Genomic DNA, 18183 nt, shown 5'->3' on the forward strand with positions numbered 1-18183 from the left:
ACTTCTTTGACGTAGTCAATCAACCACTTCACAACTAATGTGCACTTTCTGAAATGGACAGAAGCGCTAGACATAACATAATGTGGAAAATTCCAGAAACTGTTGCTAAATAAATAAAAAAAACATTTTATGAATTTACTCCATTTTTGCTTCCAAATGAATTCTCAAAGCAGCTAGTAATCATATATGAAAATAAATGCAAGAGCAAAGAAATAAAAGGCTGTTTGAAACGGTAATAAAAACATCAGAAGAAATGAGTAAACATGTAGAATACAAGAAAAAAAATTACGTCAATTGTTTAAAAGAATTATTAAATCAGCATAAATTCTTACTCAATAAATTTTAAATAACGGACAGATAACAAAACTATGGCAGTATATTTATTCAAATATTCAGTTCAGTTTACTTTATTTCCAGATATGGGATTGAAATTTAAAACAGGCAAATACATCCTGAAGCCCAAAGATTCCAAAAGCAATGGGATTATCATACCACCTTATAGCCAGGCACATCTTGTTATGAATACAAAAGTTTTTTTTTTTTTAAAAAAAAGGATGCCTTGAAGAAAAATGCTCACTTACTTTTTCTTGCTGAAGCTGAGCTGAAAGCTCTAAAATATGCTTCTCTTTTTGAATCACTTCATTTCTGAGGCTCTTCAGACATAAGGAAGAAAGACAGTATCAGGAAACGTTTATGAGATTGTTCTTTTTAGATGAACTCTATCCTTACTAATACCGTATTTTCCGGCGTATAAGACGACTCGGCGTATAAGACGACCCCCAACTTTTGGGAAGATTTTCAAGATTTTTCGTCTTATACGCCGGAAAATACTTACATGCCAGTTGCCAAGTGTCTGACACAAGCCTGATTCAGCCCCGTCTGATGCAGATGGTGCAAAGCCTCCCTTTTGAAGCCCAAAGGGCCTTTTCCTTCCACCCACCCTTTGGAATAAACGCAAGAGCTGCGTTCACAAGACGCGCTCTTCCAGGCCAGACTCTGCAAACGGCACACCAGAAGCCGCAACCACCGCGGGAACTCCGAGTCCCCGCCTTTCAGCAACCTGCACAGCTGAGCGCAATCCGGCTTTGAGAGCGGATTTGCAGACGGAGCAGCCGCGTGTCTGGAGCCAAGCCCCGCCCAGGAGGTGGTCAGCCAGGCGGGCCCGGAAGATGCGCTGGAGAGCCGGGCTTGGGGCGGCCATGCCGAGGCCAGCTGGCGAGGGCCGCTGCGTGGTCTGTGGGCGAGAGGGGCGCCAGGCTGCCAAGTACCGCTGTCCAGACTGCCGGGAGAGATAGCGGGTAGCAGGGCGCGCTCTGCTTATGCTCAGATACCGCTTGGGTGAGGGTGAGGGGGCTTCCTGCCGCTCCCGGGGTCTGGTGTTTGCAAGGGGGAGGGGAAGGGGCTTAGAGGCTTAGAGTCACGTTGGAGGGGGGAATGGACTAAGGAGGCTTGAAGTTGCTTTGGAAGAATGGGGACACTCGATTGATTTATGTTTTTTTTTCCTGGCGTATAAGACGACTGGGCGTATAAGACCCCCAAACTTTTGAGAAGATTTTCATGGGTTAAAAAGTCGTCTTATACGCCGGAAAATACATTAAGTATAATGTCCACAGCTCATTCGTATAGCAAACGGTCAATATAAATATTACGCAAGCAAGCTTGATTTCGCCTCTCCCCTCCCAAGTACTAAAATGAGCCAGTTTAGTGTAGTGGTTTAGGCACCAGATTAGAAATCAGGAGACCATTAGGGATGAAGTCAGCTAAGTGACCTTGAGCCAACCACTCCTTCTCAGCCCTAGGAAGGAGGCAATGGCAAACCACTTCTAAAAAACCTGCAGGCATTTGTGCAGGCAGTTATCAGGACTCAAAAGTGACTCAAAAATATGTGCGCATGCCTGCGAGCACACGTACACACACATTATTGAAAAGATAACAGATGTCAAGGAAACTCTATCAACGTCAGTCAAAAGAACAAAAGGTGGTGGCCACTATAATGCAGCTGAAGACCTATTTTCATGCATATACCCAAGAAGGGGTGGCACTTCAAAGATACAGCTGCAGCTGCCAACTTGCCTCTTCTGTTATCTGGCACGCATGGATATTTTTGTTTAAAACATAATCTAATAATTTAACTGGTTCCCCATCCAACATTTTTCCTACATGCGATGACAGTTATTTTTCCAAAACCAATTTAGGTTTAAGCTATTAACACCCATTAGATATATGATTTATTCCATATTTATTTATGCTGTATTTCTTACTAAGGCCTTGGGATTCTGTGATCCAAAACATCTTAAAGCTGATATACAACCAGATGTCTACTACCAGATGTCTACTTTACTTACAGAATGATGAATCTTTACATATGCTATTTTTTGTTATTGGTACAGTTAGTACAACTAAAGATATTGTTCACTTAAGAGACAGCATAGCTGTTGCTATGAAAGTCAAAAAGCTTTCCCAAGGTCAAAGAAATATAATAGAAAATAAGATCTTTCTTAAATATATTTTTTCCAGCTAATTAAAAAAATGAAGACACTTTCATGGCTTGATTCTTCCAAACACAACAATCTTTGTGAGCCAATCCAAACTTCAAATATGAGAAGCAGCTTTTATTGTCTGGTCACTTCAGCTACTTGATCTAGCATAAGGGTCCTCAAACGTGGCCATTTTAAGACTTGTGGACTTCAATTCCCAGAATTCCCCAACCAGCATGGGGATCTGGCAAAAGAGCTGAGTGGGCATACATGTGGTACATGTCCCAAGATCTGGAGTTGTTGCATAGGACCTTTAAAGCTATTGAAAACAAATAGTATGATTCTTCATGTATTCCATCTATTTTTTTTCCTTGTATTACTTGGAAAATGCTTATTTAGCAACAAGTCTGACAAAGTTTTTAAAGAAATGCATATAGCCTTGGGGCGTGGACTACGCATCCCGCTTCAGGCTAATATTCCAACCTGCCTGCAGCCATTTCCTTATTCTGCTGGTGTCTAATTAGGTAGGCAGTCCCTAAGATAACCTGGCTGCACAAGGTTTTTCTAAAAACATCCCTGCTTCAGACTGTACATTTTGTTTCAAATTCTTTGTGTTCTGTTCATGTACTTTTTCTAAGTAACTTTGTACAATTATATGTAACGAAGAAATCGTAGAAGGAGAACAGCGTTAAGTCTGTGGTGGCAAAAAAACCCCAAGAGTTTGGTAGTGCCTTTTCCAACTAGCCAAAACATGAGCTTTGCATCTGGTAAACTGAGCCAAAGCTGACAAAAGCTGATGTCTTTTAATAAAATTAAGTTAGTTGGAAAATATACTATCAGAAGTAGCAATCAAAGCATGAAGTTGCTATCCTTTCTTCTGCTCTTAGCAGGGGCTGAGTATATCTTCAAGAAATGGAGATGTTACTCTTGATGAGAGCAAGAAAAAAGAACTTACTTCAACATCCATTGCACTTTCTGATAAAGTCTGATCCAAATCTTTTGTCTCTTTAGTGATAATCTAAAAACAAGAGAAATTGAATCAGATTGCTTCACTGTCATTTGAAAACACATACAGCATACTAGCTTGACCATGGTTCCTGCAGTATCAAATCTCCCCATCCTCCTAAAAGAATAAGGAAGATGCTCTGAATGTTACAATTCCCAGCCTAGCCAATGATAAAAGAACGCTGGATGTTGCAGTTTTGCTACATCTGGAAAGTGACTGATCACACCCATTCCTAGTAAATATACAGTACAAATATGTGCTATATTTACACATAATTTAGAGTTAAGAACAAAGCAAAACTTACTCTCATTACCAAATGCTAAATACAGCTACAGAACTACCAAAAATGTCTATGGCGATTCTCAGTTATTCAGGTCAAGGAAAAACAAAGTCCAGTTGCCTTTTGAAAAAGCACCTTTGGGACAACTACCAAAAATCTATCTTCTGTTAATAACTTCTGCATTCATTTTTGTTTATTCAGGCAATAAACGGTAATGTATTTATGAACTCTGAATTTGTTTTTGTTTTTTACCTTAAGGGATTGGAAAAGTACTCAATATTTAAAAGCAAAAATCTAATGCATGACGCAATAAACTACCCATTTTGTCTACAAACAGCTGTTTTGCTAGAAGAGGGACATCCAGGCACTTTTTTTTCCTTCGGTGAATGGCATAACCTAAATAGATTTATTTCAAGAAAGCAAATACTTCAGTTTAATGTTCTTGATCATCTGGGAGAGCCATTTGACAGATCTGCCGGGATGGAATTTTTATTTGCAAATGGATCTAATCAGCCATTCCTAAGTTACTCTGGGGACGCGGTGGCTCAGTCAGTTGGGACGCTGACCTTGTCGATCAGAAGATCGGCAATCTGGCGGGTCGAATCCTGAGTGCCGCATAACAGTGAGCGCCTGTTACTCGTCCCAGCTTCTGCCAACCTAGCAGTTCGAAAGCAAGTAAAAATGCAAGTAGAAAAATAGGGAACGCTACGGTGGGAAGGTAACAGCGTTCCGTGCGCCTTTGGCGTCTAGTCATGCTGGCCACATGACCACGGAGACGTCCTCAGACAAGCGCTGGCTCTTCGGCTTTGAAACGGAGATGAGCACCGCCCCCTAGAGTTGGAAACAATTAGCACGCATGTGCAGGGGAACCTTTACCTTTAAGTTACTCTGTCATCGAGTGGCTTCTTCACATATGCAAAGCAACAGAAATTTAGGGACAGAGTACTAAACCTGAAAGCATGTGACTCGTTGCTCCGGTAAGTAATAAGACAGATATGAATGCACAACCTCCCTTTGAAATCCTAAATCAAATGAGTTACAAATATTTAATTCCCTTTTAATTCATGCTATACTTGGTCACAATAATTTACATCCTTCTTACTTCTTTTTCCTTGCTTGACCCTAGTAGCCAGCTTAACAATTCCTTTATCTTTTGGATAGCTTCTAGCTCCTTTGCCAGTAAGTCCTCTTGCATAGAAATTGTTATTTCGTCTGAAGCAGAAATACAACAAGCCTAAAAAAATATATATGGTTAAATAGATCTCCAAAAACTCTAGTTTTTTAATGTCAGCTTTACTGTTAACATTATTATTTTAAAACAAACCATCTTGAAATACAGGTAATATCGTCCAAATACAGGAACAGCTTGCTATAACGAATATGACCCTTGGAGTATTAAAAAAACAAAAACTTTAGCAAAATCAATCTTCAAATCAGATATGGACTGCTGATCCGAAGCAATGTTAATAATGTTCAATATTTGTATTGACTTATCAGAAATGAATCATAAACTTACCCAAATATTTTTTAAACCCAACCCAAGCTTCATTTTTTTTTGCAGTCTCTTTGTGCTGAACTGAACATTGAAAGCTCTTGCCTTTCTAAATTTAGTCAGAGGATAGCAGACAAAGGGAAGAAAGCCCATTTCCACGATTACAATTCTGCTCATAATTCTTATGATCTGTAGTTCACCTGATTTAGCAGAATTTATGGATAACTAACTGAACTTACTTTTGTAATTCTAACAAGACTTTCTTTAAATGATGGCAAAAAGTTTTCTGCAGAGTCAACTGCCAGCTCTGCTTCATGAAGCATTTTCTGAAAAGCAACTTTATCTTTCATGGCATCTTCCCAAGACCTAAACATAAAAACAATGCAAACAGAAATGTATTCTGTACTACAAAATACACAAAACCTGTTCACCCAACCCTTTATTTATACTAATTAAAAACATCCATGCTCAACCATGGTTTATTGAATAAACTGCAGCATATTAAAAAACTGCGCCCGATCTCCGCTCCTTCCGGCGCGATCTTAAAACCCATCTCTTTAAACAAGCTGGCCTGGCCTGATGGGACGGGGTGGGATTTTATAAATGGATTTCAATTTTTAATCTGTATTAATTTATTATGGGCATTGTTTAATTACTTTTTAATAATTTTTAATTTTTGTATCTTGTTTTTATGTATTGCCCTGTTCACCGCCCTGAGTCCTTCGGGAGAAGGGCGGTATACAAATTAAATTAATAAATAATAAATAAATAAATAAATAAATATTAAATGGTGAAACAGGAGTAAAGCATTGAGGAAGAGCTAAAAGCACACACAGAATAAAGACCGACAAACTTTCAAAAGAAGCAAGCCAGGGAATGGTTGGGGAGCATAACTTTATTCTTCTCCAGACACCCCTTCTTGACTGCATGAATACATAAGCACTACTGTTTATAAGCACCGTGACTGGATTCATACAGAACACAAAGCCAAAAGTGAATCATACTGTGATGCTTAAATCCATTCAAGATTACTTAATCCTTTGGACCTGTACATAATTCATTTAAAAATAAAGATACCGGTTTATCCCCAGCATTTTAACCAAATATTTTAATTAAATAATTCCACTATGCACTCTTTTACAAATCTTCCAACCTAGATGGATACCTAAAAAGTAGGAAGAAATTTTTGGGATTCTTGATTCTCTCTGAATTAATGTTCTTCTTGAAGACTTTTCATTATCAGATTAGATAGCATCACCAATGCTCTAACACAGGGATGTGAGCTTTTAATATCATGCATGCAACTTTCATTTTGTTATTTTTCGAGATGTCACATAGGACGATGTGGTATATGTTACGTAGAGCAGCCCTTTTAGGCTGCCTCTACTTTCTGAAATAAAAGCATTTGGTTATTTATAGCCTGCCTTTATTCTTTTTATAAATAACTCAAGGTGACAAACATACTTAATATTTCTTCCTCCTATTTCCTATTTTTACAACCACCACCACCCGGTGAGGCGAGTTGGACTGAAAAAAGAAATGATTGCTTTCATGCCTAAAACTAAAACTCACAAGCTCCTAACTTCTAGCGTGGCATCTTAACTACCATGCCAAGCTGGCTTTTAATGTTTTACAATAATAGTTATTTTGAGGTTATTTGAAGGACCGCCTCTTCCAAGTCCCTTCTATATATCCCAACAGGTCCACCAGAAGGGGCATGTTGCAGATTCTGTCCACTATATAACATCATCTGACAGGACACAGGAAGAGGGCCTTTGGTGATGCTGTACCTGCCTTATGGAACATCATTCCCATTCCCACCACCCAAGTCAAGATGAGCCCAGCCCCGATAGCCTGCAGAAAGGGCCTGAAGACATGGCTGGGAATCTGGCCTGGGAATCAGATAGTGGTGTGGAGCCCGTAAAATGATTGCACTGCTCTTGAATCAATTGTGTTCTTCTAGTGACTTAATGTTGGAACAATGATGTAATGTTTTCATGTAATGTTTTGTCCAGCTTGTACAGGTATTTTATCTTTTGGCTTTTTGATATTGTATTTTAATTGGAAGCCATAAATGTAAGATGGATGGCTATATAAATTGAATGAATTTAATCTTAATAAATTATGTTTCCAAAGTTATTCTGGATATAATGTTCTTTTTAAGAAAGTCATCTTCAAATCATTCGGTCAGCCTAGGTAGGAAAACTCAAGCTTTGTATCTTGATTATATATCAAGTATTAGCTCAGTTGGGTGTGGGGGGTGTGTGTCTAAATCTGTAGATGGTAATCTACTATTTAGGAAACAACACATTTTCAAGCTCTGTAGAACTCGGTTCAAATAAGGAATGGGAAAAACAAAAGAAAAAAGAAAAATATCCTAAATTGTCATTTATTTCAGCTTTCTGTGTACATTTCAAGCCAGTCTCATACTAGATTGTTTGCTAATAATAAATGACACTGAGATTTGCACATTTATGTATTTTTCCCCATGGATCAATATGATTTTAAAATACATTGCAGTGGTATAAAAAAGGAAATCCTGTATCTGTACACCTATACAGTAATTAACCAGCCATATATTATACTGCCAGTAGATACTGAATCTTCAAGCTCTTCTCTCACAAATATGATGAGCTAAGTGGTAATCTTTCCAATATTTCTTTTAATATTTAAGAGAAAGTGTCAAAATGAGTTTTAAGATCTAGGAGTGTTCAACTAGTTTGTTTTAAAATCCAAAGATATTTTTTATGTCATTATTTATTTATTTAATTATTTAATTAGATTTGTATACCGCCCTTTCCCGAAGGACTCAGGGCGGTTTACAGGGTAATTAAAACAAGAAATACAAAAGTTAAAAATGATTTAAAAAATTACAACAGTCCCTGAAAAGGTAAAAGCCCCCAATTAAAATTAAAATTAAAATTCTCAGCCTGGGCCAGAGAGCTCGAAGAGCCAGGTCTTCAGGTCCCGGCGGAATTAATGGAGGTCGGGGGCAGTCCTCAGCTCCATGGGCAGCTGGCTCCAGAGGGCAGGCGCACCCACTGAGAAGGCCCTCCCCCTGGGTGTTACCCACCGGCAATCTTTTACCGGCGGCCCCCTGAGAAGACCCTCCCTGTGGGAGCGCACTGGACGAAGGGAGCTTGATGCTGGCAGCAGGTGTTCCCTCAGATATCCTGGACCCAAGCCATTTAGGGCTTTATAGGTCATCACCAGCACCTTGAATCTCACCCAGAGGGCAACCGGAAGCCAATGCAGCTCGCGGAGTAGAGGTGTTACATGGGAATATCGGGAAACCCCCATCACAACTCGTGCGGCTGCATTCTGCACCAGCTGAAGCCTCCGAGTGGTCCTCAAGGGCAGCCCCATGTAGAGAGTGTTGCAGTAGTCTAAACGGGAGGTCACATATATTATAAATATATGTACACTTTATTGCTTTCAAGATAATTCTGGAGGAAAAAAAATTACCTGCAAGATTTTCTAAAGTGTTGGCTTGAACTTTTAATCCAGCTTTCCACAATCTACATTCTTGGCAAGACAGATGTAATAATAAAGATAAAAACCAAATACATTCTGAAGCAAAATATCTGAGTTATAGGATGTGCTCTAAAACCCCTCTTTTTTCCCACCCAACTCAAAGCATACCATTTTGGCTCACTTGCGCTCAAGCTGTCTTCCAAGGTGCCATCCTGGAGTTTCCCTTTAAGGGACGGCAATAGTTCTGTCATCCTGCTCCGATGTTTATTCATAAATCCGTTGTATGAGACCCAGTTCTCCTTCACCGATTCGACCTCTTCACTTTCTGGGGGCTTACAAAATATTGATTTTGCTTCACTCTTTATTTTTTCCACCAACCCCCCACACCCAATTTCCTAAAGCAAACTTTACATCAAAATTGTGAGATTCTGAGATGCTAATATTTCCCTCTCTTCCTCCTTACATTATTATTAAAGTAATGATGTTTAACCAAGACCAATATTTAATGAGAGTATTTAACCAAGACCAGCATATCACTAAAGCCATGTAGATTTACTGAAAATTTATCTCAAGTCGTAATAGTTGGCTTGTTGTAAAATTGCTAGAGCTATAAACAATTATATCAAGATTCAAGACAGCAACAGAAGAAAACTGCTACATTTTTGTATAATATCTGTACTGACAGGATAAAAGGAAGGAAGCATGTATCTTCTATATCTTACCTGGATTTTAATAAAATAAATAAATAAATAAATCTTCAGACTTGGAAGATGGATGTCAGCCCTTTCGGGTAAGCCAGATAGGAAACACAACTAGATGACCTAAATCTACTTTATTATAAGGCTATATTAACAAAATTTTACAAGTCTGAAGGTACAAGCCTCCTTGCCATCATTTTTAGCTATCAGATTCTTTCTATGCTACTTTCTCTAATCATTAAGTGACTGCGGGCTCCTCCCTCTCGTCTGATCATCCTGTAGGTGGCTTTTTTTTCCCTTGTCCCTTGATGTCGTCCACAGATTACATTACACATGTCTGTCCTTATCTTTGACGGTAAATTCAGTTTTTCTACCATTGCCATATCCTCTTTGATCCTCTTTCTACGTAATCTAATGGCACTGGCTAGTTTATTGCTTCAAACACATTTTAAAAAAATAAAAAAAATCTTCATATCTTTTTAGATTTTTTTTGCCATATTGTCCTAAAACTAGCTTACAGTTTTGCTGTTCTTTATTATCACATTATCATTTTCTTTTCCCTTCCCCCCCCTCTTTTCTTATGATGCATTTTCCATTTCTAGAAAGAACGCATCTTAATTTTCAAGCTTCCTAGACCAGGGCTTTTCAACGTTTTCACCCATTGTACCACTTTTAGGATATGGCAACATCAGAGTACCACCTGTCACCTAGCAAGGTGTCAAAAACATGATGACACCACCCCAAAAAGGAAAAAAGTGATGAAATACAGGTAGTCCTCCTTGTGCGGTACTGCCACCGGTTCAGCTCATTTCCCTCCCCCGCTACTTTTCTAGGATGGTCATGTACCAGCTGCCAAGTGCCAATGTACCACAGGTGGTACCCGTACCACTGGTTGAAAAGCCCTGTCCTAGACAGTCATGCTGACTTCTTCCTGAATTGTCCCAGGATCTGATTAAACAGGTTCCTTTTTGTTTATTTCACAGACTCCTGGCAATATTTTTTATCTTTTTTTAAAGTGTACACGGACAGATCTGTGAAAAATGAAGACAATGAGGCAGGATAGAGTATCTATATGGTCACACAACAGTCTTCTCCAGGACCTCTTAAATATAGTAAAACCACTTGATTTGTTGCTGCACATGCATTCAGTTCTATAAATATAAAACAATACTATTTGTAACAGCCAGATAGTCAGTTTTCAAGTTAACACTGCAATAACATTACTTACATGTGTATCTGATCTGTCTATTGATTTATTTAATAAATAGTTTCCAAGTTGGCTGGGTGATTCTGTTCCAAGATGATCTTTTACAAAGTTTGAATCACGTGACTGAATAACACAGCAAATTTTTTCTGCTTCCCCAGAAGTAAGATAGGACATATGGTTCATTTCCTAAAATAAATCACATAAGATAATGTTTCTAGATAAATATGCTTGCTAGCTTAGCAATATATAATAACACATAACAGTCAAAATGTAGTTTTAAATAAAATCCTATTAAATCAGACACTCTGAAAAATGCATCAAAGTTAGATGCACAATCCCATTTTCAGGAACTGTGGACAAGATCCAGAGATCTAGCCAGATAGTAGAATGCTTCTAAAATAAAGGCCATTTCACAAGATGGCTGTGATATAGCATGAAAATCAACTGTTCAAAGTAAAAGTCTTGTAAAATTACTTAAGTGAGAAATAGCAACCTGTTGCACTGTACCATATTTGAAAAAAATACATTGAGTTTATATTATTTTTGAGTTTATAAATATTACACTTGTAGAGAATACATGAAATGGAAAACTGTATTTTTCAATAGCTTACTGCATAAGTACTAGGAGAAGAGTTTCCTTTACACATTGTAAATAGATTGCTCTCCTGGCTATTCAAGTTGGACAGACACACTTCATTATCTTTCTAACAAATAAGTATAGATATCTATTTCAATCTTAATTAAAAAGAACTCTTTGTCTAATCGTGAATTACACATGAATGCTAAAATTGATACTTGCAGTTAATTTATTCTCATTATATTCCTTTGTCATTATTTACTTTATTGTTCTATTCTGTTTACATGCCTTTTCAGATTTCTTTCTATTACTGTAAGCCACCTAGAGTAGCCCCAGACATAAGTGGCAAATAAATTTAACAAATAAATATTCTACGCTGATTCAGTTTTAAGAAGAGAAAAACAACCCCCTTTAGTTTTCTTACTCTAAGGCTAATGATTGTGTTGCTGTTCTAGCCAAGTGCTATAATTTCAATTAGTGTACTGTCTAATAAAGCTATTTCAGGATTTGCACAATCCCATTCCACTGCTCAATCAGCAGCACTCTTTAGTTTACATTTTTCCCCAGATTATATTTGAAACTGTAGGCCTTAGGTTCATCACCAAGTGCACTAGATGATTCATTAATATAAAACAAAAAAGCAGAAAAATAAATGGAGAGTGATATTAAAAGGCAGGGTTATCCTACTTTAAATTATCAGGTATAGAATTACTGTACAAATTATTTATTTATATTTATTTATTAATCAGATTTATATCCCACAATTAAAAAAAATTCTCAGTGGCTTACAAACATAAACAAACATCATGATTATATCTAAGGATATCTTACAAATAAAATTAAAGAATAAATTACAAATAAGGGAAAGTAAAAAAAAGACAAATAAAAGTATTCATATACACATAACCCTAGAGAGGGGAACTTCTTAGCACACGGGTCCCCAACCCCTACCGGGCCGCAGCATGCCAGCAATCGGGCCACACAAACAAGCAAAGTCCCATCTGCGAGATGCAGGCAGCACACAAAACCACACACCCTCCAGTCCCATGGAAAAAAAACTCCACGGAACCAGTTCCTGGTGGCCAAAAGGTCGGGGATCTCTGTCTTAGCAGATAGTATTTTTCCTTTCACTTTTCATATGGCATGCTTTAATCGCAGGGTACAAAGTGTAGATTCCACAGAACTATAAGAACTGTCTCACACCAAAGAACTTTCTTTCCTACTAGATGCAATTACATATTCTTAAAATTTAGATGATGAACAAGAACTTAGGGTCCAAAGGGTTGTAAAGTAGCAGTACGTGAAAACGACATGGGATTGGCATCTCAGATACAGGTAATCCTTGACTTATGACCAGTTAGGCCCAGAAATTGCATAGCTAAGCAAAGCAGCTGTTAAGTAACTAATGTTCTATTTTACCATCTTTTTTGTCATCATTTATTATTTATTAAATTTTTATGCCCCTCCCATCTCACTGATATGGCAAGTTTGGGCGGCTTGCAATATGATAAGCAAATCACTGCAGCTGTTAAGTGCAGTTAGTAATCACTGAGCCAATCTTGGCTTCTCCCATTGACTTTGCTGATCGGAAGGTTTGGGTAGGTCACAAATGGTGATCGCAACCCAGGTACTGCGATTGTCATAAACACATGCCGGTTGCCAAATGCCTGAATTTTGATCATAAGACTGTGGGGATGCTGCAATGGTCTTAAGTGCGAGGACTGGCTGTAAGTCACTTTTTAAACTGTCATTTTAATTTTGAATGGTAGTAAATCAAGGATTACCTGTAATGGGATGTTAGGTGAAAAATGTCAGCACCGTTTGAATTACCCCATTGCCTCCGCATATAGTAGAAGATGCTATGTTGTTATTCAAGATGCTGCTGACTTAAGATTCAATACCTGGGTACTGAATTGAAGATGGCATCATCTTCTCCTTTAACTTTAGCTGCAAAGTATCTTGGGCCTGTCCTAATCCAACACCCTTCTTTCAGGAAGAGAAATATGTTTCTGGATCCTATGCTATAAGCATGTCCCTTATATTAGAATTCTATGGCAATTCACAGAATACTCTTTTCACTTCCAGTATTGAGTATGGAAATTGATCCTGAAGTATGATAGGGATCTTAACAAGTGCACCACACATCTTCCACCCCTAATTAATATCCCTTTGTTAACTGGTAATTATTCACAGGGCTCAGAACTATTATTTTTACATTGCAATTCTTCTCATCAACGTGCCATAAGCTCAAGAACATATCTAAAAATCCAAGTAATTTGGAAGCTGCATTTTCTGTTTCTGACCTCTCAATGAAGACTGAAATTAATACCTGTAGTGAGGGAAGTATACACTATACACGCTCAGCCATTCTTTTCATCTATTGCAAGTCTAAGCCTTTCTACTCCCAGTTTACATATTGGTGGACCCCAGTTCAAACAGCACTTGCTACTACTACTACAAAAAAAAAACCACAACTTTCCATATCACAGTCCTCACAGGCTTCTTTCTACCAGGGTTATAAGCAAACAAATATTCCTACCCAAAAACTGAAATCAGCTAAAAAGTGCTTTCCTTGAATCCCATATTAACATGCCTTATACCAGGGGTCTTCAAACTTGGCCCTTTTATGACTCGTGGACTTCAACTCCCAGAATTCCTCAGCCAGCATCGCTGGCTGAGGAATTCTGGGAGTTGAAGTCCACGAGTCATAAAAGAGCCAAGTTTGAAGACCCCTGCCTTATACCAACAAGCAATAAGACACAAGGAGATGTCAGTTCGTGGAAAGAGGCGTGCGGGATGCCGCACCGAGGCAAAGGAAAGGCGCTCTAGACATGCTCAGAGGCATTCTGCTTTTCAGACTGCAAATTAGCCTTGTTCCTTCACCGCCGTCAATTCCGACCACTCATGTAACCATCGTATAGAAAAGTGCAAGCTGTTTCGTGGAGGAGCGGGGGGGGCAGCTAGGCGGAGAATATAATTGCGGGGGGTTTTAAAAACCAAAAAAAATCAACCCCAAGATACCGCAGAGCCACGAATCTCCACCTTTGGCCCTGACCCAGCCTTCTCCCGTACCCGGTTAGCGACATTACCCCATTGCTTCCCATTGCCGCCGCGGTCTCGGGCGGGAAAACCGAGCTCCGCTTCCTTTTCACCCTGGCAACAACCCTAGGAGGGCCTTTCGGGAATCGCCGAGCATGCTCGGCTCAACTCCGGGCATGCTCAGGAGGGGCAACTGACGCCTTGCCTTGCCCTTACTTGGCGCTCTCTTAAGCGATGGGCTCTGTGTTTCTCTGCCCATCCTTAAAAACGTACCACTTTTCTTTCGGGAAAATGTATACGGGGAGTGGGGGGTGGGTGGGAAGGAAACAACAATATTTTGATTTTGAAAAAATCAAGAATTATCCTTGTTGAAACAAGCAGCCAAGCCTAATATTGAACAGAGCATGCTCAGTGGCTCCCTCCGAAACCGCTGCTATTTTCCCCGGTTCGAGACTCGAGGTCAGTCCGAAACGGGGCTCAATTTTCTATCCCAGCGGAAAACACCTACGGCTCTATCGCTCCGCCAGCAAAATCCAGAATGAAGCAAAACCCAAAGCGAATCAGCTTTACGCTTTTAAATGAGGCTTTGGCGACGCAGGGCTGTGCAGGAACATTGCATTAAGAGAACGAGAGAAAGGGTGCGAAGTTTAGCTATAAAGCGCAGCTAATTCTACTAAAGATCTAAGAACGGGCTCTTCGGCTAATATACAGTACCACCCTGGGGTTTCTTTTTTTTAAAAAAATCATCATAAACGCTTTTATTTATGTACGCACATTTATTCAGAAATAAACCCGGTTAAGTTCAATGCAGCTAAATAAATACCAGGATTGCAGCTGTGAAAAAAGCGAATCCGGACGCACCAAATCCTGTGCGGACCGGAGTTTAGTGCCAAATTAAGCGCGGGGGGGGGGAATTAACAGCTGTACATAATACAACGCCGCGATCTGCTGCTTTTTGTACCTGTGTAAGCCTTTTGTTGTGTATGCTGGGGACTGTCAATCACAGCAAGCCACTAGGACCAACAGGTGGCGCCAGTCAAGACTCGGATTGGCTGGCCAGCATTCGGCGGGAATTCCAGATGTGGGGATTGGTTTTGGGAATATACCTGGCTAGGTATTTTAGGGGGCTCCAGAGGCTCCATTGTCCCTTTGTTCCTGCCTACCTGCAATAAAGACTGTTGCTGTGAATCCTGTCTGTTACTTCCATGTGGTCCTGATAATATTTGTTGTTGTTAGCTGCGAAGTCGTGTCCGACCCATCGCGACCCTATGGACAATGTTCCTCCAGGCCTTGCTATCCTCTACCATCTGCTGGAGTCCATTTAAGCTCACGCCTACTGCTTCAGTGACTCCATCCAGCCACCTCATTCTCTGTCGTCCCTTTCTTCTCTTGCCCTCAATCTTTCCAAGCATTAGGCTCTTCTCCAGTGAGTCCTTCCTTCTCATTAGGTGGCCGAAGTATTTGACTTTCAACTTCAGGACCTGGCCTTCTAAAGAGCAGTCAGGAAGTCTTCTCTCGCAGGAGTCTTCACAGCACCATAGTTCAAAGGCCTCAATTCTTTGGTGCTCAGCCTTTCTTATGGTCCAGCTTTCACAGCCATACATTGCAACTGGGAAGACCATAGCCTTGACTATACGCACTTTTGTTGACAGGGTGATGTCTCTGCTTTTTAGTGTGCTGTCTAGATTTGCCATGGCTTTCCTCCCTAGGAGCAAGCGTCTTTTAATTTCTTGGCTACAGTTCCCATCTGCAGTGATCTTGGAGCCCAGGAAAATAAAATCTGTCACTACCTCCATTTCTTCCCCATCTATTTGCCAGGAATTGAGAGGGCCAGATGCCATGATCTTGGTTTTCTTAATGTTAAGTTTCAACCCAAGTTTTGCACTTTCCTTCTTCACATGTAACACGAGGCTCTTTAGTTCTTCTTCACTTTCTGCCTTTAGAGTGGTATCATCTGCATATCTTAGGTTGTTGATATTTCTTCCGGCAATTTTAATCCCAACTTTTGATTCATCTAGCCCTGCCTTTCTCATGATGTGCTCTGCATATAAGTTAAATAGGTAATATACAACACCTTTTGTACCCATAAGCCACGCAAGGAGCTTTTTTTGGTGGAAGGGGCACTGAAACATCAACGCGTGAGATGCACATAACTTACCCGTCAAGTGCAGGACTTGGCCAGTTGCCAGGGAACTTTCCAAACGCCGCTTCTCTGGGGAAAGGGCAGGAGGTGATGAGGAAGCCCCTTACTGCCTACCTTTAATAAATCAGAGACGATCCGCTCCATTTTTGCAATCTATAAAACTGCACCCTTCAGGTCACCTGCTCTTTTTCCTGCCCAAACAGATTCCCCAGCTGAGACTGAGCGGGCTTCCCGGCTTGGAAAAGTCCAGTTATGCTGCCTATCTTGATGGACACATTTACAAATGCAAACTAGATACGATAAAGATGTTAAAATGTATGAATTTTATAAGGAACAAACTGTATTTGATAAGACATTGTTAACTTCGGATGAGAAGTTAATTAAGAAAATGCATAATTTTTTTATTAACTTTGGAAATGGAAAGCAAAAGAATAAGATGGGTGAAAAACTTTGGATATATAGAATTAGAAAAATGGCAAAGTTTATGGGAAAGAAACTATAAATTGACAATGTCAACTTCCTATAAAGAAAACTTATATAAAATGTTTTATAGATGGCACATACCACCAGCAAGGTTAGCAAAAAATATTTTAAAATATGTCAGATGTTGTAAATGTAAACACAAGTCAGGCACGTATTATCATGTTTGGTGGACATGTGATAAAATAAAGAATTATTGGGAAAAGATACATACTTGGCTAGAAAAGATATTAGGAGAACATGTTGATTTTAAACCTGAACTTTTTTTATTAGGTATAATGCCAAAAAAGACTAATAAACAAAGCTTATACTTGACTTTGCATGTCACAACAGCGGCAAGAGTTAAATTTGCGCATCACTGACAGAGGCTGACATGAAATTTGTCTTGGAGGCAGCACAGCTGATTAGGCAACAGTATAGCAGATTGTTGTTGCCTAACGAAGCAAAAAGGTGTCTTTTTCCTATGGTTGAGAGAAAATGGCTTGCCTAAAGTCATCCAGACAGCTTTCATGACTAAGGTAATATTTGAACTCATATTCTTCTGCTTTCTAGCTTGGTGCCTCAGACCACTACACCACATTGGCTGTCATCACAAATTTGTTTACCTTCTTGTTGTGTTTTGTTTTTGCTTTAAGAGAAAGGAAAGCAACTTTAGCACATATTTAGCAACAACTAGTCTCCTCAAATGCACTATTAAGGATACCTCCATTCGAATGCAAAAATCACCTAAATTTTGCTACACAACATATGCTAGCTTCAGATCTTCTGAATCCCATTTCTTAAACTTTCTTTTCCCCCCATATATTTTATTGATTTTTTAAAACATAAAACGCTTAATAGTTGGTAAACAGTGTGTTTGCTGGGTTTACATTTGTAAAGAAAAATCATTAACAATTGGTTTCTATAATCCATAATTCACATAGTACATTTAGTTGATTTCCCCTTTTTCCCAAAATGTCTTATTTGCAAACCTTGAAATAATACAGTTATTATTTTGATAAATAACAGTTACATATATGATTTTTCCCAATATTCCTAGAAATAATGATCACATCAATATAATATTTCTTTTCTATCTAATCATTCTGGTTGCCTCATCTTATATCCTGCTACAGTCCTTATTTAGATTTGTTTCTCCCATAAAGTTCAAAGTATTCTTGCTGGTTAATATTTTCTCAACAGTCAATTACATTCATTCATTCATTCATTCATTCATTCATTCATTCAATTAATTAATTAATTAATTAATTAGATTTATATACCGCCCTTTCCCGAAGGACTCAGGGCGGTTTACAGGGTATTTAAAACAA

General features: G+C 39.0%; 1 protein-coding gene across 2 annotated transcripts in view; it reads right to left on the minus strand.

Annotated features, from left to right (window-relative positions):
* Positions 1-14413, minus strand: part of ODF2L (outer dense fiber of sperm tails 2 like) — a 40627-nt gene extending 26214 nt beyond the window's left edge. Inside the window, exons 1-7 of one of the 2 annotated variants that reach the window (XM_083357694.1) lie at positions 14301-14413; positions 10656-10820; positions 8898-9061; positions 5495-5621; positions 4866-4997; positions 3433-3495; positions 582-653 (exon numbers count right to left, since the gene is read on the minus strand). In XM_083357694.1, the coding sequence (XP_083213820.1) occupies positions 582-653; positions 3433-3495; positions 4866-4997; positions 5495-5621; positions 8898-9061; positions 10656-10820; positions 14301-14315 (738 nt within the window). In that variant the 5' untranslated portion in view covers positions 14316-14413. Of the gene's footprint in view, positions 1-581; positions 654-3432; positions 3496-4865; positions 4998-5494; positions 5622-8897; positions 9062-10655; positions 10821-14300 lie in introns of those variants that run through there. The other variant, XM_083357695.1, reaches the window with a different exon arrangement.
* Between the last annotated feature and the right edge of the window lie 3770 nt (positions 14414-18183).

Source organism: Vipera ursinii (assembly GCF_947247035.1).
Source record: "Vipera ursinii genome assembly, chromosome: 3".
NCBI classification, from domain to species: domain Eukaryota; kingdom Metazoa; phylum Chordata; class Lepidosauria; order Squamata; family Viperidae; genus Vipera; species Vipera ursinii.